Source organism: Elephas maximus, chromosome 21 (assembly GCF_024166365.1).
Source record: "Elephas maximus indicus isolate mEleMax1 chromosome 21, mEleMax1 primary haplotype, whole genome shotgun sequence".
NCBI classification, from domain to species: Eukaryota; Metazoa; Chordata; class Mammalia; order Proboscidea; family Elephantidae; genus Elephas; species Elephas maximus.
The window spans coordinates 53070996-53090373 of NC_064839.1; the positions used below are offsets into that span (position 1 = coordinate 53070996).

General features: G+C 46.5%; 1 protein-coding gene across 2 annotated transcripts in view; it reads right to left on the reverse strand.

The window, feature by feature from the left end:
• Window positions 1-7173, reverse strand: part of ZCCHC14 (zinc finger CCHC-type containing 14) — an 80230-nt gene extending 73057 nt beyond the window's left edge. For both annotated transcript variants that reach the window (XM_049863925.1, XM_049863924.1), the window contains exon 1: window positions 6576-7173. In XM_049863925.1, coding sequence (XP_049719882.1) covers window positions 6576-7127 — 552 coding nt within the window. In that variant the 5' untranslated portion in view covers window positions 7128-7173. The remainder of the gene's footprint in view (window positions 1-6575) is intronic.
• Window positions 7174-19378: the final 12205 nt, after the last annotated feature.

Genomic DNA, 19378 nt, shown 5'->3' on the forward strand with positions numbered 1-19378 from the left:
GGAGAAGAGAAACTGAGGATGGCTATAGGTGCAGATAAGACATTGCAAGGCCTAGGGGTTTTTCTATGAACCTGCAAATCCGTTTAAGATCCAAAATCATCTTTAAAGGCAACTCTATTGGTGAAGAACATTCAACACCCACAGTGCTCCTTTCTACGGCTCCATGATGCTGTCACAGTTCTATTTAAGTCCTGTGCGTACCACGCTTACCCACCCGGTGGCTTCGAGTCGATTCCGTCCAGTCTAACCTCCTTATGCCCTGGATCATATATTACAAATAGCTGTTAGAATATCAACTACCTGAAAGATATGGTCTTGCCTCTGACTTCTTTCCACTCTAAATTACTTCAGGTCTTTTAACAGAGAACAGAAACTGCTAAGAATTAATCTGTTTTTGTTCATTCTTAATTTAATTAGTTCTTGATTATCTCTCTTCATTTGTGGCCAGAAGTATGTTTCTATTATATGCTAGGTCTCTCCAAAACCCAAAATATCTACAGAGACTGGAGAAAGTCAAACTACCTTATTAAAGCTAATTTCTAAACTGTCGAAATCAGAAACGTTTCAATGATCTGTAAACTAACTAGCGAACTTGTGGCAATAGTTCTTAAACAAGAATAACTACTACTCTGGAAATTTCTTGAGAAAGAAACAGCCAAAAGATATTTTTCTAAAACCTAATCCATTTTAGGAGGGGAAAAAAAAAAGAATACTGAAGTAGAAATTATTTTTCCTAGGCAATAAAAATGTTCTTTTCATTTATTAACAGTCTTTTTTAAGGATGTGCAGAGACCAGCTGCTGTGAAGTTGATTCCAACTCATGGCAACCCGTGTGTGAGAAGAACCGTGCTCTGTAGGGTTTTCGGTGGCTGATTTTTTTTAAAGTAGATCACCAGGCCTTTTTTCCAAGATGCCTCTGAGTGGATTCAAACCATCAATCTTTCAGTCAGCAGCCAAGCACTTAACCATTTGTGGCCACCCAGGAACATCTCCATAGGACATTCCTACCGGACAGGATCACTATGAGTTAGAATCCACTTGACAGCAGCGGTTTTTTTTTTTTTTTTTTGGACAGAACAGAACTGCCCCATAGGGTTTCCAAGGAGCACCTGGTGGATTCAAACTGCCCACCTTTTGGTTTGTTATAGCTCTTAACCACTACACCACCAGGGTTTCCCTAAGGAGGTCAGCAGTTCCCAATTCAAGAAGTACACAATCAATCAGCATGTGTACCTTCTACTACCTTGTCTGAAGTTGTGTAAGTCATATGTTCACCGGTTAGAAAAATATGTATTAATCCAAAGCATCTTCCATCCAAAAGGAAGGTGAATGAAGAATACAGGGCAGAAGAAAACGAGGTAAAATGAAGACTAAAAAAGTAATGAGCTTCAAAAACTTAAGAAACAAGACTAATGATGATGTTTATCTCTAATTATTCTTTAACATGTACAAACGATATTATCACATTACGCATTCATTACACTCTAATATGACCAAAAAATCACCTGTTCTACAACCACATTCCGGAATACAAAATAAAACGGGAGCTCAAAAAACGTCTGTTGAGCTGAGTAAGTCAAAATGTGGACTAGCTCGTGAAAATAAATGGCCTTCATTTCACATGGGGGCAAAGGACGGTAATAAAAGTGCCACATAACCCAAGCCACTATACAGCAGAACAGCAGTACTGTTGCAACTCCAAGAAGATGTGATTCGGTTTTCATTTTCAATAAATATACAGATGAGAAAACAATTAAAAATGCCTCACAGGAGGGCTCAATTCCTCTACCGTGTACTTCACTATACAAATGAGGACAGTCTTTTACACAGACCTGTAACAGCTTGCCCAGGGGAAAAAAAAAATCCAAATATGTTTTAGGATATTATCTTCAGTAACATAATAAATGAAGTAACATATAGGAAGACACCCAGAGGTCCTTCAGAGACTTAAGTTCATGGTCTGGACAGTTCTCAGCTGCCCAGAACAAATGTTAAAGGTGGAGACAAAACAGTGCCCTCAGGCCACAGCCATTCCTTTAGCCGTTAGCGATAATAACAGCTGCTCCAGACAAAGTCCGCTCTTCGGGAATGCTGGAGTACTGTCAGCTGCAACAGGCACAGAGTTTAGGGTTAAAGCAGAAACCAAAGGAGGCCATTTGTACCTCACATGATAACCACAGGACAAACTACCTGATGTTTCACCTTTGAACTGCAATTATTTCCAACAGCTTAGGAAAAGCACCCAAGTATAAACTGTTGCTTGCCTTGGGCAAGAGATTATGAGCATGGTTCACTCACAGTATTTGTGTGGGGCCACAGCATTCTGCGTTCTTACAGTGCTAACCACTGGGGCACTCAGTGTATAAACCGTGGCTGATGGCTCCACAACGCTACCACAGAACATACACCCCAAAGAAGACCATCGCCACACACGTCCCGGTGCCCAGCACCTTCTTGGAAAACACACAGCAGCCTCAGGAAGTAATATGGTTATTATCCGTATCAGGAAGATTCTGAAACATATGGGTCACGTGAGTACTCAAACTGACCCTGCTAGTAAGGGCTAGAGCTAAGACTTGAACACAGGCTCTGGTCACCACGCCTACGTCTCCACACCTGTAAAGTATGAAACAGCTTCCCTGACAAACAACGGAACACTTCAAGGCTCTGAAGCAAAGTAGGCTCTTTGCCACTGTAACTGCAGTCCCTCAGAGAGGACAAGGCAGATCCACCCAGCTCTTTGCACAACACTTAGCAATCCACCACACAGCACAGTGACAGCGAGGTCCCCCAGAGCAGCGATGTGCTGACAGTGCTCCACAATTTGTCAAGTGTTAGGTATAAGAAGACAAAGAGCCTACTAGGCATGAAAGAAAAGAAGTCTAAAGATAAGCATGTAAAACAACCCAAATGTCCATCAACTGATGACTGGATAAACAAAATGTGGTCCATCCATTAAACGTTATTCCACCTTAAAAAAGGAAGCAAGCACTGATGCTTACTACAACTTGGTGAATCTTGAAAACAAGCTAAGTGAAAAGAAGCCAGACACAAAGAGGCCACCTATTGGATGATTCTATCCCTATGAAATGTCCAGAATTGACAAATCTAGAGAGACAGAAAGACTAGTGGTTGTCAGGGGCTGGGATGAGGGCAAATGGGGAATGATTGTTGGGTACAGGGCTTCTTTTTGGGATGATGAAAATATTCTGAAATTAAACAGTGGTGACGGTTGCACAACCTTACATATTAAAAAACACTGAACTGTGTATACCTTTAAAGAGTGAATTTTATGCTACGTGAATTTTATCTCAATAAAGCTGTTATTGAACAATAACAAGCATATACCATAGCCCACAGCACATTATCATTTACACAAAGAAAACACTAAACCCATTGCCGTTGAGTCAATTCCTACTCATAGTGACCCTATAAGACAGAGCAGAACTGCCCCATAAAATTTCCAAGGAGCGACTGGTAGGTTCGAACTGCCAACCTTTTGGTTAGGAGCAGTAGCTCTTAACCACTGTGCTACCAGGGCTCCAAAGAAAAGACTGCACAGGACAAATTTACACTATTTCCAAAACCATAGCTTCATATTTAAATAAAATAAAAGACAGAGCTCAGTTGTTAAGTCCAAACCCAACTACTGGAACTAGTTAGCATTCTGGAACATCTTAAAGGACAGCAAGTCTACAGTACTGTCAGTACTAAGCTGAGTGAAAGTACTTCAATCTACCACGAGCGTTAATGCTACAAATACTTCCTTTTCTGACAGTAAGTCTCTTACACTCCCCCACACTTTCAAACTTCTAGAACTCCTCGAAGCAGTAAGAATTTTAATAAAGACAGCAAAGGTTCAGAGAAGCAACTGCAAAAAATCACTATCAGAAAATACAGTTAAAGGAAATACAACTTCAATCAATCAGAATCTATCTATTTAGAGGACAAACACAAGAGTTTAAAACAAAATACAAGGAGTTTACAGAGGAAATGCAAACAGAGCTTTCAGGGGGTTGCTTCTTCATTTACATTCATTACATCGAGAGAAACTTAGAAAGCACAATGCCTAAACGTTAGATTTCGTTCAAGCTGTCTATTCCAGGCAAAGGTCTTAGCTTCAAAGCACCAAAGGAACAGCAAGTTAACTGGAATTTGAATAAAATCAGTTTAGCCAGGATACAGGGGGAACTCAACACCAGAACTGTTCTGAAACATGCAAGCAATGGTCTCATGGCTGCTCATTTTTTAACTCTGGCTTAAGAATCCTTTGGAATTACCCAAATTTCCAAGGATGAAGAAAAACAATTGTTAAATCCAAGCAACTATTCAAAAATCAATTTAGAAAACACTTTCTGGTCAAGACATAAATATTTCACTTCATAAAAATGTGCCTGGCTTCACATTAGCGCTCCTCTATAAAAATTAACAACAAAAATCAAAAGAGCACATGGAAGAGAAAGAAGCACTTACTGAACACCTGCCTGGACACTTTACATACATTAACTTATTCAAACCTCCAGAAAACCTATGAGGAGGGTAATATGCCTCTCTATTCCAAAAGGGAAACAATCTGAGAGGCTGGGGAACCTGGCCCAGGTAACACAGCTGTAAAGGCAGCCCTGGGACCTGAAGAGACAGATTAGCCCTTCATGAAGGGCTATTTTGCTGGACAGAAAGACTCTCCCATAAAAAATACCTATGTTCTAGATTTCCCTTGGGGGCACCTTCTGCTTTTACAAAGACATATATCTACGTACGCAAAAGAATTCCCTTAGAGTGCAGATCTCTAACCATAGTAAAAAGCATAGAAATGATTAGCACATAGCATTTAAACCTAAGACTGAAAGCACATGAAACCGATCCTAAAGGACTGAAATTCTATGAACGGGTTATGATTCACTGGCATCTCCCAGCCTACTCAGCTTCACAAACTACATTTTCTAGGACCTTGCTATTCATTTGTTTACAGCTGGAAAAACCTTTCTCTGCACAGCACACACATGGAATTTAGGGTGGGAATTAAAAAAAACACTTAATAAAAAGAAAGCCATAGTCCTGGAGATAAATTTCACACACACACACACACAAAAGACATCAATAAAAACCAACGCATACTCCACAACCACTTCTTAGAGAAAGACATTTTAAAAAGCCTCAATCCAGTGTTGAGAGACAGCTTTAAAAAAAAAAAAAAAAAAAAAGCCAGAAAACCAGAGGGTTTTCTCAGCCGCTTCATCAAAGCAAGGTCATAGCAAATGCTTACCTTCAAAAACAGACTTAAAAGCCAAGAGCTTAAAAACACTGCAAAGAGGCATTCCCAACAAGTGGTCCAGCACGACCTTGGTTTCCAAAGAAAGACACTGCAACTGAAACCTACACACTGCACTTTGTCAAAGAGAAGACTTTTATTTCGAGTATTTAGGTGGCAAATTTTGGCACCAGGGGGCTGCTGAAAGTAAGTTTGAGCCCCAAACACTTAGAAGTTCCACCATTTTGAAACACGTAAGTTCAGAGAGTTTCCATGCGGATGAGTACCATGCTCTTCCTATTTAACTTGGCGACAGGAGATGGTTAACCAAATCTAACGTTCCTTAGGACACCCACACGGGAAGACTGGAGACGGCCACCATCCGGCGCCCTCGACCCCAAGTCAGCCTGGGTTTGTTTCTACACAGGAAGGCAGAGAACCCATCAATAAATGTTTCGCACGCACAAGGATGTGTATGCAAAAGCCTTTTCTGTTACAGCCTTCAAATATAGCCAGTCTTTTAAAACATACCACACACACACACACACACACACACACTGCGGCTTATCCCCACTGCCCGAGCGACGACCACCGCTACATCCCAGGCGATGTGAACCCGCGACGACCGCACACACGATCTTCAGGGGCTCTAACAACGCCAGGGGCGGCCGTCTCTAAGGTTCCAGTGCCTTCCAATCTCAGCCTCACCAGCGCCTTTGGCACCAGCCGCCAGTTCCTTCCTTTTCTGGTAATCAACGCCAGATTTGGAAAAACGAAGACGAGACACGATGTGTAACTGTTATCTTCGACCCAAGAGCCCGATTAGGGGAACAAAGGCTTTACCACTTTTCCAGATGACAATCTGAAGGGAAAGGCACAAAGGCACCCCGAACTCGGGGAAGGGAAGATGTAGGCCATTTGCCGACGACGGAGCTGAAAATCCTCACGTTTCTCTCACATCGAATCCCAAAGCCTCCCCTGACAGGCTCCCGGGGGCCCTCCTCCCCGCCTGGGGGGCCCTCCTCCCCGCCTGGGGGGCCCTCCTCCCCGCCTGGGGGGCCGTCTTCCCCGCCCGGGGAGTCAGTCTCCCCGCCTGGGGGAACCTCCTCCCCGCCTGGGGGGCCGTCTTCCCCGCCCGGGGAGTCAGTCTCCCCGCCTGGGGGAACCTCCTCTCCGCCTGGGGGGCCGTCTTCCCCGCCCGGGGAGTCAGTCTCCCCGCCTGGGGGAACCTCCTCCCCGCCTGGGGGGCCCTCCTCCCCGCCCGGAGAGTCAGTCTCCCCGCCCGGGGGGCCCTCCTCCCCGCCCGGGGCCCCGCGGGGCGCACCTTGTGGCAGGCCGGGCATGTGGGCCCGGGTGCGCCCTTGCCGCCGCCGTGGCCGCCGCTCAGGCTGCTCTGGATCTGCGTGAGCTCCTGGCGCAGCACCTGCTTCTGATGGAAGCTGAAGGCCGGGTGGTTGGAGGCCATGGTGAACAGCAGCAGGAACTCATCGCCCGTGCGGCCCTCGTTGAGCTGCAGCCCGTAGTTGTGGATGACCGAGTCGATGTGCGTGAGCGTGCGGTACAGCACGCCCGCCGCCTCGCGCTGCTCCGAGCCCAGCAGCGCCAGCGACACCAGCAGCTTGCTGCGCACCACCTCGTCCGTCAGGTTGGTGAGGCTGCCCAGGTCGGCCGGGTTGTTGGCCTTGATCTCCGAGTCGCGCAGCGAGTGGTAGTCCTTGCGCGCCAGGTCCTCCAGACACGAGCCCAGGAAGCGCAGCTCGAGCGGGATGCACAGATCCAGCAGGCCGCACAGGAACTCCACGCGCTGCGGCGACGGCAGCTCCGAGAACCAGCGGTACACGCTGTCCCTCTGCAGCGGGCACCGCTTCTCCACCATGCTGCCGCCCGCGCCGCGCCGCCTGCCCGGGGCCGGCCGAGCCGGGGCCGGGGGCGCGCCGGGGCCGGGGGCGCGCGGGGAGCGGGGCGCGCCGGGGCCGGGGGCGCGCGGGGCCGGGCCGGGCGCGCGCGGCGGCGGCGGGGGCGCGGCCGAGCCCCCCGCCAGGGGCCGGCGGCCGGGGGCGGCCGGGGGCGGCGGCGGCGAGCGGCCTCGGGCCCCCCGCTCACGGGGAGGCTCCTTCCCGGCGCCCGTCCCCAGCAGCGGACGGTGCGCGGCGGCGGCGGCGGCTGCTCCTCGTCGTCGTCGTCGCCCGGGAGGCGGCCGCCCCCATCTCCCCCCGCGCCGCAGCGTCTGTCAGTGCGGGCCGCTCCCCGGCGGGGGCCCCCCGGCCATGCCGCCGCGCCCGCGCCTTAGCCGAGCGCCGCCGTTAGCCGGCGCCTCGGGCCGCGCTCGCTCGACCGCTAGCTCAGAGCGCTGCGACGGCCGCCTCGCGGGCGCCTCACGGGCGGCGACGGCGGCGGCAGGCGGGCGGGCGGAGGGATCCGCGCCGGGCCTCGCGCCCGGGGCCTCGCTGCTCGAGCCTCCGCGCCGCGGACGGATCCGGCCGATGGGCCGGCGCGGCGCCGCCGACAGCGGAGGGATAACGCGAGCGGCGTTCGCGGTTGACTGGCGGCCGAGCTGAGGCGGGAGTGGGCGGGGTGGCCGCCTCTCGCGACAGCCAGGGCCGACCGGGTCCGCCTCCCCTGCTGATTGGCCCGGGCCTCCAGTTCTGCGCCGTGATTGTCCCGGCTCCCCAATCCGATTCGTTTCCGCCGCGGCCCCGCCTCCGCAGGGGCTGTCGATCACGCTAGAACCGCCCGCTCCCGCCCCGCGGCCGCTAGTGAGCCTGGATTGGCCGGCGGAGGCCGGCGAGGCGCAAACCCCGGCGTGGAGCATCGTGGCTTTTGTTCCACACGGCTGCGTAAAGCGCTGATTTTGGGTGCAAGCCCGCCGCGCGACCTTCCCGTCTGATCTGCGGGCGTAAAAATGGGCGGGCGGCGGGGGGGCTGTGGTTTCGAAAATCGCCGCAGCGGGATTCGGGGGCCCGATTCCAGGTTCGGTGTTGGGCCGCCTGCTGTGTGACCTTGGGCGGCGCGCTTGGCCTCTCTGAGCCGGGCCGTCGCCGAGAAGGGGGTAACAATGACGCCTGGAGGGTCCGTGAGCAGTCGTGAGCTCACAGAGGGCCGGGCTACCCTGGGATGTGATGGCGACACGCCTCCTGCCGAAACCTCGCTGGGGGCTTGGGCCTCCGGCCTGATTAGGATGGTGATGCCGGGGGGGAACGGAGCTCTTACGTTAACATGAGTTACTGACTCGGTGGAACAGAGACAACGCGAATACACCGGCCAGGAGCCAGCCAGCCAGCCTGGGAAAAGGCCTCTGTGGCCTGGCGTTCGCTGGGCGCAGCATGGCAGGTAGGGAGAAACGGGCACCCAGCTACCTCTAAATCCCAGCCCCACGTTTACAGATAAGGAAACTGAGGCTCAGTGTCCAAAGGCAACCTTCTGGCCGCACTCCCCCTGCCGGCTCTTTTGATGTCTTGGGTGTTTAGAACTGTGTCTGTTCATTCACTCGTTCGGAAGCTATATGGGGAGCAGGTGTGTGCCGGTTTCCAAGCCTTTGGGGACAGCCTGGGGGAAGCTGTCCTCCCAGCCTCGTTCTGGGCTGTAAACCACAAAGATGTGTTGAGTGGAGGCAAATGAATGAATGATTTCCTCAGGAGGTGGTCCGAAGTACTAAAATATTCCTAATGAAACATCCTCTCACCTTGAGCCTTCAAAACTGAGCAGACGTTGTGGAGAGCCACAGTCTTCTCCCCCACCACCAGGCAAATTGTCCTGCAGGCACCCCAGTGTTCTTGGAGCCAGTGAAGGAAGGAACAGGAATACAAAGGAAAGGTGGCATCACTTCCTAACGGTAGGATAGGAAACCTACATATCAGTGGAGGTGAGCGTGCTTTACCTCCCCAAACCAAACCCACTGCCGTCAAGTGGATTCTGACTCATAGCGAACTTAGAAGACAGAGTAGAACTGCTGCATAGGGTTTCCAAGGAGCACCTGGTGGATTCAAACTGCTGACCTTTTGGTTAGCACCTAAACTCTTAACCACTATGCCACCAGGATTTCCTTTTCCTCCCCCATACAGACTAATTTCTGTAAATAATTTCATTAATCCTTGTTCTCCTTGACTTTGCTTCTTCAGTGAGTCCAGGGAATGGCCCGCGTTCCAAAATCTAAGATCTGAAGAAACAAAACCCATTGCCATCAAGTCGATTCCAGCTCACAGTAACCTTACAGGACAGAGTAGAACTGCCCCATAGGGTTTCCAAGGAGCACCTGGTGGATTCTCTCAACCTTTTGGTTAGCAGCTGAACTCTTAGCCACTACGCCACCAAGGTCTTTAAAGGAACATGAAAATCAAGGCAGTTCAACACCTTGGCTTTCTCATGATGAAGTAGGCTCCTCAGAGAGGGAGGTTCAGGGGAAACTAGTCGACACTAGGAATTTCTCAATTCAGCCTGGCCCAGCTGTGAAACTCCCAACTCTGGCACCAAGCAGATCTGGACTTCGGCCCAGCTCTGTATAACTCAACCCTTCGGAACCTCAGTTTCCTGATCTGTAAAAGGGAACTGGGAACTCAGCCACCCAGCTGGCAGAAAGGTCATAGATGCTAACGGAGCCCTCACTAGCTGGGAGAACTGGGGTCCGGCCACAGATGCTACTTGATCAAGGTCCTCCAGGTCCCCATTGCCTTCTTGCCACACACATGCTGTTTGCTATTTAATGTTTGTACTGGGATGAGTAGTGTCCCCCTAAAATTCGTGTTCACTCAGAACCTCAGAATGGGACCTTATTTGGAAAAAGGGTCTTTGTGGATGTAGTTAAGGTAAGGACTGAGACAAGATTATCCTGGGTTATCTAAATCTAAGGAGAATGTCCCTATAAGAGATGAAGAGGAGAAGAAATAGAGAAGGCCATGTGAAGATAAAGGCAGAGATTGGAGGGATGCTGCCACAAACCAAGGAGTGCGTGAGGCCACCAGAAGCTGGAAGAAATTAGAAGGATCCTCCCCTGCAGCCTTTAAAGGGAGCACAGCAATGCTCATACCTTGACTTCAGAGCTGTGAGGATAAATGTCTGTGGTTTGGCGTTGTTAAAACAGCAATAGGAAATTAATACAATGCCATTTCCCACTAAACTTCAGTCTGACTCATTTAATTCAATTCGAGAGATATTAAATCCCTACCTGCAGGACCAGAGCCCTCAAGGTGTTATCGGAGCATCCAAGGTGAATGAGACCCAGCCCTGGGCTTCCTCCCTCTGAAGCAGACCGGCTGGTTGGCCTTGGAGGGCTCTGATTACACATACTGTTTCTGTCCCTGGGAAGCAGGTCTGGAGCCCCCCCTGGGGAGAGGGTGAATGTGATGACCTGCTGCTTGTCCCTCATCCCTGGGACACTCCCTCCATCTGGCCCTGGGGCTGTGACTTTCTCCGCCAGATACCTGCTCTCCCTCCTGCTCCTGGGCCCAGCTCCAGCTTTTGCAAAAAGGGTGACCTCAGCTCCAGGTGGGCCTGAAGGCTTTCCCTACCTCTGCCCTGACATCTGCTGCCCCCTCCTCTCACAACAGTCCTGCAGCCCCAATGACACTCACAGGGACTTTGCCAAAAGTCCTAGAGGGTTGCAGGACCTTGGGAGGAGGTGGAGGAGAGAGCCCGGGCACAGGGGAGGCCAAAGGGTCAGTGTTCCAGTAGAGCAGAAAGCTGGGCTGCCAGTGAAAGGGAGGTAGCCTCGGGCTCAGACAGAAACAAGTTATCTTCAGCTCCAAGTGGGAAAAGCAAGTTCATTCCCTCTTTCAGGCCCGACTGTCCTGAGTATAATGAGGCCTTCGGCTTGGGGACAGCACTGGCGGGCACAGGGCCTGGCCCTCCCCAAGCTTATAGTCTGGAGCAGGACAATATGTTTGTGTCTGCGTTTTAGTTCACCCCAAACTGGTTACCTCTAGATCTAAGACTGGGAAGGAGATGTGGGGGCTGTCCCTTCCATAGGGCTGAAATCCAGCATAAATGACTAACAATACTTTTTTTTTTTTTTTAACAAGAGAGGTGGGTAGGTAGATAGATACTATAGTTGATAGAGATTATAGATGATCAGTAGATACAGATGATAGACTGGTAGATAGATGATAGAGATGATAGGGATTATAGGTGATAGATTGTTGTTGTTAGGTGCCCTGGAGTCAGTCCAGACTCATAGCAACCCTGGGCACAACAGAACAAAACACCATCTGGTCCTGTGCCATCCTCACAATCGTTGCTGTGTTTGAGCCCATTGTTGCAGCCACTGTGTCAATACATCTCATCACAGGTCTTCCTCTTTTTCGCTGACCCTCTACCTTACCATGACGTTGTTTTCCACAGGCTGGTCCCTCCTCACAACATGTACAAACTACATGAAATGAAGTCTCGCCATCCTGGCTTCCAAGACTGGCTGTACTTTTCCAAGACAGACTTGTTCATTCTTCTGACAGTACGTGCTACAGTCAATATTCTTCGCCAACGCCGTAATTTGAAGGCATCAATTCTTCTTTGTTCTTCCTAATTCTTTGTCCAGCTTTCATATGCATGTGAGAGCAATTGAAAATATCATGGCTTGGGTCAGGCGCGTCTTAGTCCTCAAAGTGATATCTTTGCTTTTCAAGGTTTTAAAGAGGCCTTTTGCAGTAGAGTTGCCCAATGCAACACGTCGTTTGATTTCTTGACTGCTGCTTCCATGGGCATTGATTGGGGATCCAAGTAAAATGAAATCCTTGACAACTTCCATCTTTTCTCCGTTTATCATGATGTTGCTCATTGGTCCAGTTGTGAGGATTTTTGTTTTCTTTATGTTGAGGTGCAATCCATACTGAAGGCTGTGGCCTTTCATCTTCCTCAGTAAGTACTTCAAGTCCTCTTCGATTTCAGCAAGCAAGGGTGTGTCATCTGCATATCGCAAGTTGTTAGTCTTCCACCAATCCTGATGCTGAATTCTTCTTCATATAGTCCAGCTTCTCAGATTATTTGCTCAGCATAAAGACTGGATAGTTACGGTCAAAGCATACAACCCTGAAGCACACTTTTCCTGACTTTTAACAACGCAGTATCCCCTTCTTCTGTTCAAACTACTGCCTCTTGATCTTTGTACAGGTTCCTCATGAGCACAATTAAGTCTTCTGGAATTCCCATTCTTCACAATGTTATCCATAATTTGTTATGATCCACACAATCGAATGCCTTTGCATAATCAATAAAACACGGGTAAACACCTTTCCGGTATTCTCTGCTTTCAGTTAAGATCCATCTGACATCAGGAATGATATCTCTCATTCCAAGTCCTCTCCAGCTTGAATTTCTGGCAGTTCCCTGTCAATGTACTGCTGCAATCACTTTTGAATGATCTTCAGCAAAATTTTACTTGCATATGATATTGTTTGATAATTTCTGCATTCTGTTGGATCACCTTTCTTTCAAATGGGCACAAATATGGATTTCTTTCAGTTGATTGGCCAGGTAGCTGCCTTCCAAATTTCTTGGCATAGACCAGTGAGCACCTCCAATGCAGCATCGGTTTGTTGAAACACCTCAATTGGTATTCCATCAATTCCTGGAGCCTCGTTTTCACCAACGCATTCAGTGCAGCTTGGACTTCTTTCAGTACCATTGGTTCTTGATCATATGTTACCTCCTGAAATGGTTGAACGTTGACCAATTCTTTTTGGTACAGTAACTCTGTATATTTTTTCCATCTTCTTTTGATGCTTCCTGTGTCGTTCAATATTTTGCCTATAAACCAAAACCAAACCCAGTGCCGTCGAGTTGATTCCGACTCATAGCGACCCTATAGGACAGAGTAGAGCTGCCCCATAGAGTTTCCAAGGAGCACCTGGCGGATTCGAACTGCCAACCCTTTGGTTAGCAGCTGTAGCACTTAACCATTATGCCACCAGGGTTTCCATTTTGCCTATAGAATCCTTCAAAATTGCAACTCAAGACTTGAATTTTTTCTTCAGCTCTTTCAGCTTGAGAAATACCAAGCATGTTCTTCCCTTTTGGTTTTCTAACTCCACATCTTTGCACATTTCATCATAATACTTTATTTTGTCCTTTTGAGCTGCCCTTTGAAATATTCTACGCAACTCTTACTTCATCATTTCTTCCATTTGCTTTAGCTATACTTTACGTTCAAGAGTTTCAGAGTCTCTTCTGACATCCATTTTGGCCTTTTCGCTCTTTCCTGTCGTTTTAATGACTTTTGCTTTCTTCATGTATGTTGTCTTTGATGTCATCCCACAACTTGTGTGGTCTTTGGTTTTTAGTGTTCAATGTGTCAAATCTCTTCCTGAGATGGTCTCCAAGTTCAGGTGGTTCTCATGTAGCTGTTTTAATTTTCTTCAGCTTCAACTTGAACTTACATGTGAGCAATTGATGTCTGTTCTGCAGTCGGCCCCTGGCCTCGTTCCAACTGATGATACTGAGGCTTTCCAGTCTGTTTTCATAGATGTAGTTGATTTGATTCCTGTGTTTTCCATCCCATGAGGTCCATGTGTATAGTCGCTGTTTATGTTGTTGAAAAAAGGTATTTGCTATGAATAAGTCATCGGTCTTTTCAAAATTCTATCATGTGATCTCTGGTGTCATGTCTATCACCAAGGCCATAGTTCCCAACTTTAGATCCTTCTTGTTTCCAACTTTTGCATTCCAATCACCAGTAATTATCAATGCATCTTGATTGCATGTTTGATCAATTTCAGACTGCAGAAATTGGTAAAAATCTTCAATTTCCTCATCTTTGGCATTAGTGGTTGGTGTATAAATTTGAATAATAGTCATATTAACTGGTTTTCCTTGTAGGTGTGCAGATATTATTCTATCACTGACAGCATTATACTTCAGCATAGATCCCGAAATACTCTTTTTGACAACGAATGCAATGCCATTCCTCTTCAACTTGTCATTCCCAGCATAGGAGACCATATGATTGTCTGATTCAAAATGGTTACTACCAGTCCATTTCAGCTCACTAATGCCTGGGATATCGATCTTTATGCATTGCATTTCATTTATGATGAATTCCAGTTTTTCTAGAGTTACTTTGTACATTCCACGTTCCAATTATTAATGGATGTTTGCAGCTGTTGGTTCTAATTTTGTGACATGGCACATCAACAGATGAAAGTCCTGAGAGCTTTACTTCATCCACATCATTAAGGTTTGAGAAGGCAGTTCTTCTCCAGTCATATTTTGAGTGCCTTCCAACCTGAGGGGCTCATCTTCTGTCACTGCATCAGACATTGTTCCACTGCTATTCATAAGGTTTTCATTGGCAATTTTTTCCGGAGGGAGACCACAAGGTCCTTCTTCCTAGTTTGTCTTAGTCTGGAAGCTCCAATGAAACCTGCCCACCTGGTTGACCCTGGTGGTATTTGAGATACTGGCATCATAGCTTCCAGTATCACAGCAACACCCAAGCCACCAAAATATGACAAATTTATTATATAGATTAAGAAGCCCTGGTGGTGCAGTGGTTAAACACTCAGCTGCTAACTGAAATCTCAGTGGTTCAAACCCACTAGCTGCTTTGCAGGAGAAAAATGGGGCAGAAAAATTATTACAGCCTTAGAAACCATATGGGGCAGTTCTGCTCTGTTCTGTAGGGTCGTTATCAGTTGGAATCAACTCTATGACAATGGGTACGTACATAAATTACTGTATTGGATTATCTGTCTATAAGATAACATATGTTCCTTGCAAAGAGATTTATACCTCACTGAAAAGTGATATAAAAAGTCACCCATAATCTCACTTCTCATATTTTTTAGAGATCCTTCTAGATCATTTTGTGTGTGTGTGTGTATTTATGCATACTATTTTTACAAAAATGGTATATGTCTTAGTTATCTGGTGCTGTTACAAAAGAAATGCCACAAGTGGATGGCATTAACAAACAAATTTATTTTCTCATAGTCCAGGAGGCTAGAAGTTCAAATTCAGGGCACCAGATCCAGGAGAAGGCTTTCTCTCTCTGTTGGTTCTGGGGGAAGGTGCTTGTCATCAATCTTCCCCAGGTCTAGGAGCTTCTTTTTTGGTAGCATGAGATCCTTCTCCTCTTTCTCTCTTTTATATCTCAGAAGAGATTAACTCAAAAATACAACCTAATCCTGTATATTGTATCCTGTCTCATTAACATAACTGCCTCTAATTCTGCCTCATTAACATAATAGAGGTTAGGATTTATAATACTTAGGATTGTTAGATCACAAAATGCTAGACAATCACACAATACTGGGAATCATGGCCTAGCCAATTTGACACACTTTTTGGGGGGATACAATTCAATCCATAACATTCTACCCTTTGGCCCCCCAAATTCATGTCCTTGCCACATGTAGAACACCCATCATATCAACCCAAAAGTCATAAATCAACTCCAAGTACAAATTCCATCCTGGGGCAAAATTCCCCTTCATCTGTGAAATCTAGAATACAAGTTATCTGCTTCTAAAGTACAATAGTGGAACTGGCAGAAAAGGTAGACATTTTCATTACAAATTGGAGAAATGAGAGGGAAAGAAGGAATAATAGGCACCCAGGGAGTCAGCAGAACACATTACATTAACTGTCAGTGCTTCAAAATAATCCTCTGTTCTCTGAGGCCATTTAGGCAATGGCCCTGCCCTCCAGACTCTGAGTGCTGGCCACACTCTCTGGGTGCCAGGTAGAGGCCCCTTGGCCCTGAGCTTCAGCTCTGCCATCCAGGCCTACTGGGACAGCTACTCTGCTCCGTCGGATTTGGGCTGCCCCATTCTCCTAGTCCATCTGAGTGGTGACCCTACCCCCTTGGCCCTGACATGCTTTGTTTTTCCACCCCTGGGGTACAGCTGCCCTGCCCCCTCAGCCTTGGGCAGTGGATCTGGCCCCATCCTGCTGTCACTCGTGAAAGGCAGCCCCACATTCCAGGACTGAGTTGGTGAAGATCTGACTCTTTGAAACCTAGAAGGCCATGACCCTACCCTTTGAGACCCAGCAGGCTGTGGCTCCACCCTTTGAGAGCCCAGTGGTTGTGGCCCTACCCTTTGAGACTGAGGCACCTCTGCTTCCTGTGCTCCTTGTCTCTTAGCTTCTGCTTCCTGGGTCCTTGGCCTCTCAGCCCCTTGGCCCCTTGGGCCTCTTGGGCTAGCCTGATGTCTGCCCTGCTCCAGCAAGTGTTACAAAGCTCTTTAGCTCCACTGAAGCCTCCTGCCTTAAGACTCTCAGCTCTTTCGCTCTGTGTCTTGTGCCAGTTTCCTGATTCTGCTGCTGCTGTTTGTCCACCACTGCTTCTTACCGTCTGCACTGTCTCCACTGTTACAGCTCACTTCCTTCTGAGCCCTCACCAGAATTGTCTGATGTCCATAATTCCACCAACTGTCTCCTCAAGGCAATCTAGGGTTTTACTATTAAAAAAAAAAAAAAAATAGGCACCTTAAAACTCTTCCAGCCTCCATCCATTCACAGTTTAAAACCACTTCACATTTTAGGTATCTATTAGAGCTGCACCCCACTCCTGATACCAAATTCTGTTTTAGTTATCTATTGTTGCTATAGCAGAAATATCACAAGTGAATGGCTTTAACAAATTAAATTATTCTCTCACAGTCTAGAAGGCTAGAAGTAGATTGATAACTGGAGATAGCCTGTGTCCATCAAATAAATTGACAAGGCTGAACACTACTTTCTTCAGTCTGAGCAGAAACCAATTTACTGAATTAAAACGGGGATCTCAGAGACTTTAACAGGGTTAGAGGACCAGGTATGGATGCCATTTTTGTATTTTTTTTTTTTCATGAACTGCTTCTTCATGTTTTTTACCCATTTTTCTATCAGTTTTTTATGTTTGTTCCCTCAATTTTTAACAGTTCTTTATATATCAGGAATATTAGCCCTGTATCTATGAGTTGGAATAGACTCAACAGCGGTGGGTTATCTGTGATTTATGTTGGAAATATTTTCTTCTAGTTTACCAAACGCCTTTTGACTTTGTTTATGGTGTTTTTGCCATGAAACAGTTAATTTCTACGTAGTTGAATTTATCGATCTTTTATTGCACCTGGATTTTTAGTCATGGTTAGAAAACCTTTACCTACATCCAGGTTATGAAGGAATTCATCCACGTTTTCCTCTTCTGTGAATATGATTTCATTTTTACATTTAGATCCCTGATCCACTTGGAATTTATTCTTATGTATACTATGAGGTATATGTCTTTGAAGCCCATTTTTATTAAACATATTAATTTATCAAAATAAAATGAAAAATAAAATGCCTTTGAGAGCCAGGCAATAAGTAAATGAGTGAAGCTGGATGGTATAGCAAAATAGGGAGTGGTGAGCCCTGTAGCCAACCAGAGATTAAATTGCTAAACAACAACAAAAAAAAATAAAGAAAAAAAAGAGGGGGACAGCAGATCTGTCTGAAGCTCCTATTGTCTGCATGCTGGGAGCTTGGGGACCCCTCTTTCATAGATGCCTTGTATTACTTTTTAATTTTTTTAATTTCACAAATGTTTTTATTATTATCATCATTGAGTTGGTTCCAACTCATAGTGACCCTATGCACAACAGAACAAAACACTGCCTGGTCCTGAGCCATCCTTACAATCGTTGTTATGCTTGAGTTCATTGTTGCAGCCACTGTGTCAATCCACCTCGTTGAGGGTCTTCCTCTTTTCTGCTGACCGTGTACTCTGCCAAGCATGATGTCCTTCTCCAGGGACTGATCCCTCCCGACAACATGTCCAAAGTATGTAAGACACAGTCTCGCCATCCTTGCTTCTAAGGAGCATCCTGGATGTACTTCTTCCAAGACAGATTTGTTCATTCTTTTGGCAGTTCATGGTATATTCAACATACTTCACCAACACCACAATTCAAAGGTGTCAACTCTTCTTTGGTCTTCCTTATTCATTGTCCAGCTTTCACATGCATATGATGTGATTGAAAATACCATGGCTTGGGTCAGGCGCACCTTAGTCTTCAAGGTGACGTCTTTGCTCTTCAGCACTTTAAAGAGGTCCTTTGCAGCAGATTTACCCAATGCATTGTGTCTTTTGATTTCCTGACTGCTGTTTCCATGGCTGTTGATTGTGGATCCAAGTAAAATGAAATCCTTGACAACTTTAATCTTTTCTCCGTTTATCACGATGTTGCTCACTGGTCCAGCTGTGAGGATTTTTGTTTTCTTTATGTTGAGGTGTAATCCATACTGAAGGCTGTGGTCTTTGATCTTCATAAGTAAGTGCTTCAAGTCCTCTTCACTTTTAGCAAGCAAGGTTGTGTCATCAAGTTGTTGATGAGTCTTCCTCCAATCCTGATGCCCCGTTCTTCATATAGACCAGCTTCTCATATTATTTGCTCAGCATACAGATGGAATAGGTATGGTGAAAGAATACAACCCTGAAACACACCTTTCCTGACTTTAAATCAGTCAGTATCCCCTTGTTCTGTCTGAACAACTGCCTCTTGATCCATGTAAAGGTTCCTCATGAGCACAATTAAGTGTTCTGGAATTCTCATTCTTTGCAATTGTATCCATAATTTATTATGATCCACGCAATTGAATGCCTTTGCATAGTCAATAAAACACAGGTAAGTCTCCTTCTGGTCTCTCTGCTTTCAGCCAGGATCCATCTGACATCAGCAATGATATCCCTGGTTCCATGTCCTCTTCTGACACCGGCCTGAATTTCTGGCAGTTCCCTGTTGATATACTGCTGCAGCCGTTTTTGAAAGATCTTCAGCAAAATTTTGCTTGTGTGTGATATTAATGATATTGTTCTATAATTTGCACATTCGATTGGATCACCTTTCTGGGAATAGATTATTCAAATTTACGCACCAACCACTAGGGCCAGAGATGAAGAAATAGAAGATTTTTATCAGCTGCTGCGTCTGAAATTGATCGAATATGCAATCAAGATGCATTGATAATTATTGACGATTGCAATGTGAAAGTTGGAAACAAAGAAGAAGGATCAGTAGTTGGAAAATATGGCCTTGGTGATAGAAACAATGCCGGAGATCGAATGATAGAATTCTACAAGACCAATGACTTCTTCATTGCGAATACCTTCTTTCACCAGCATAAACGGTGACTGTACACATGGACCTCACCAGATAGAACAAACAGAAATCAAGGTAT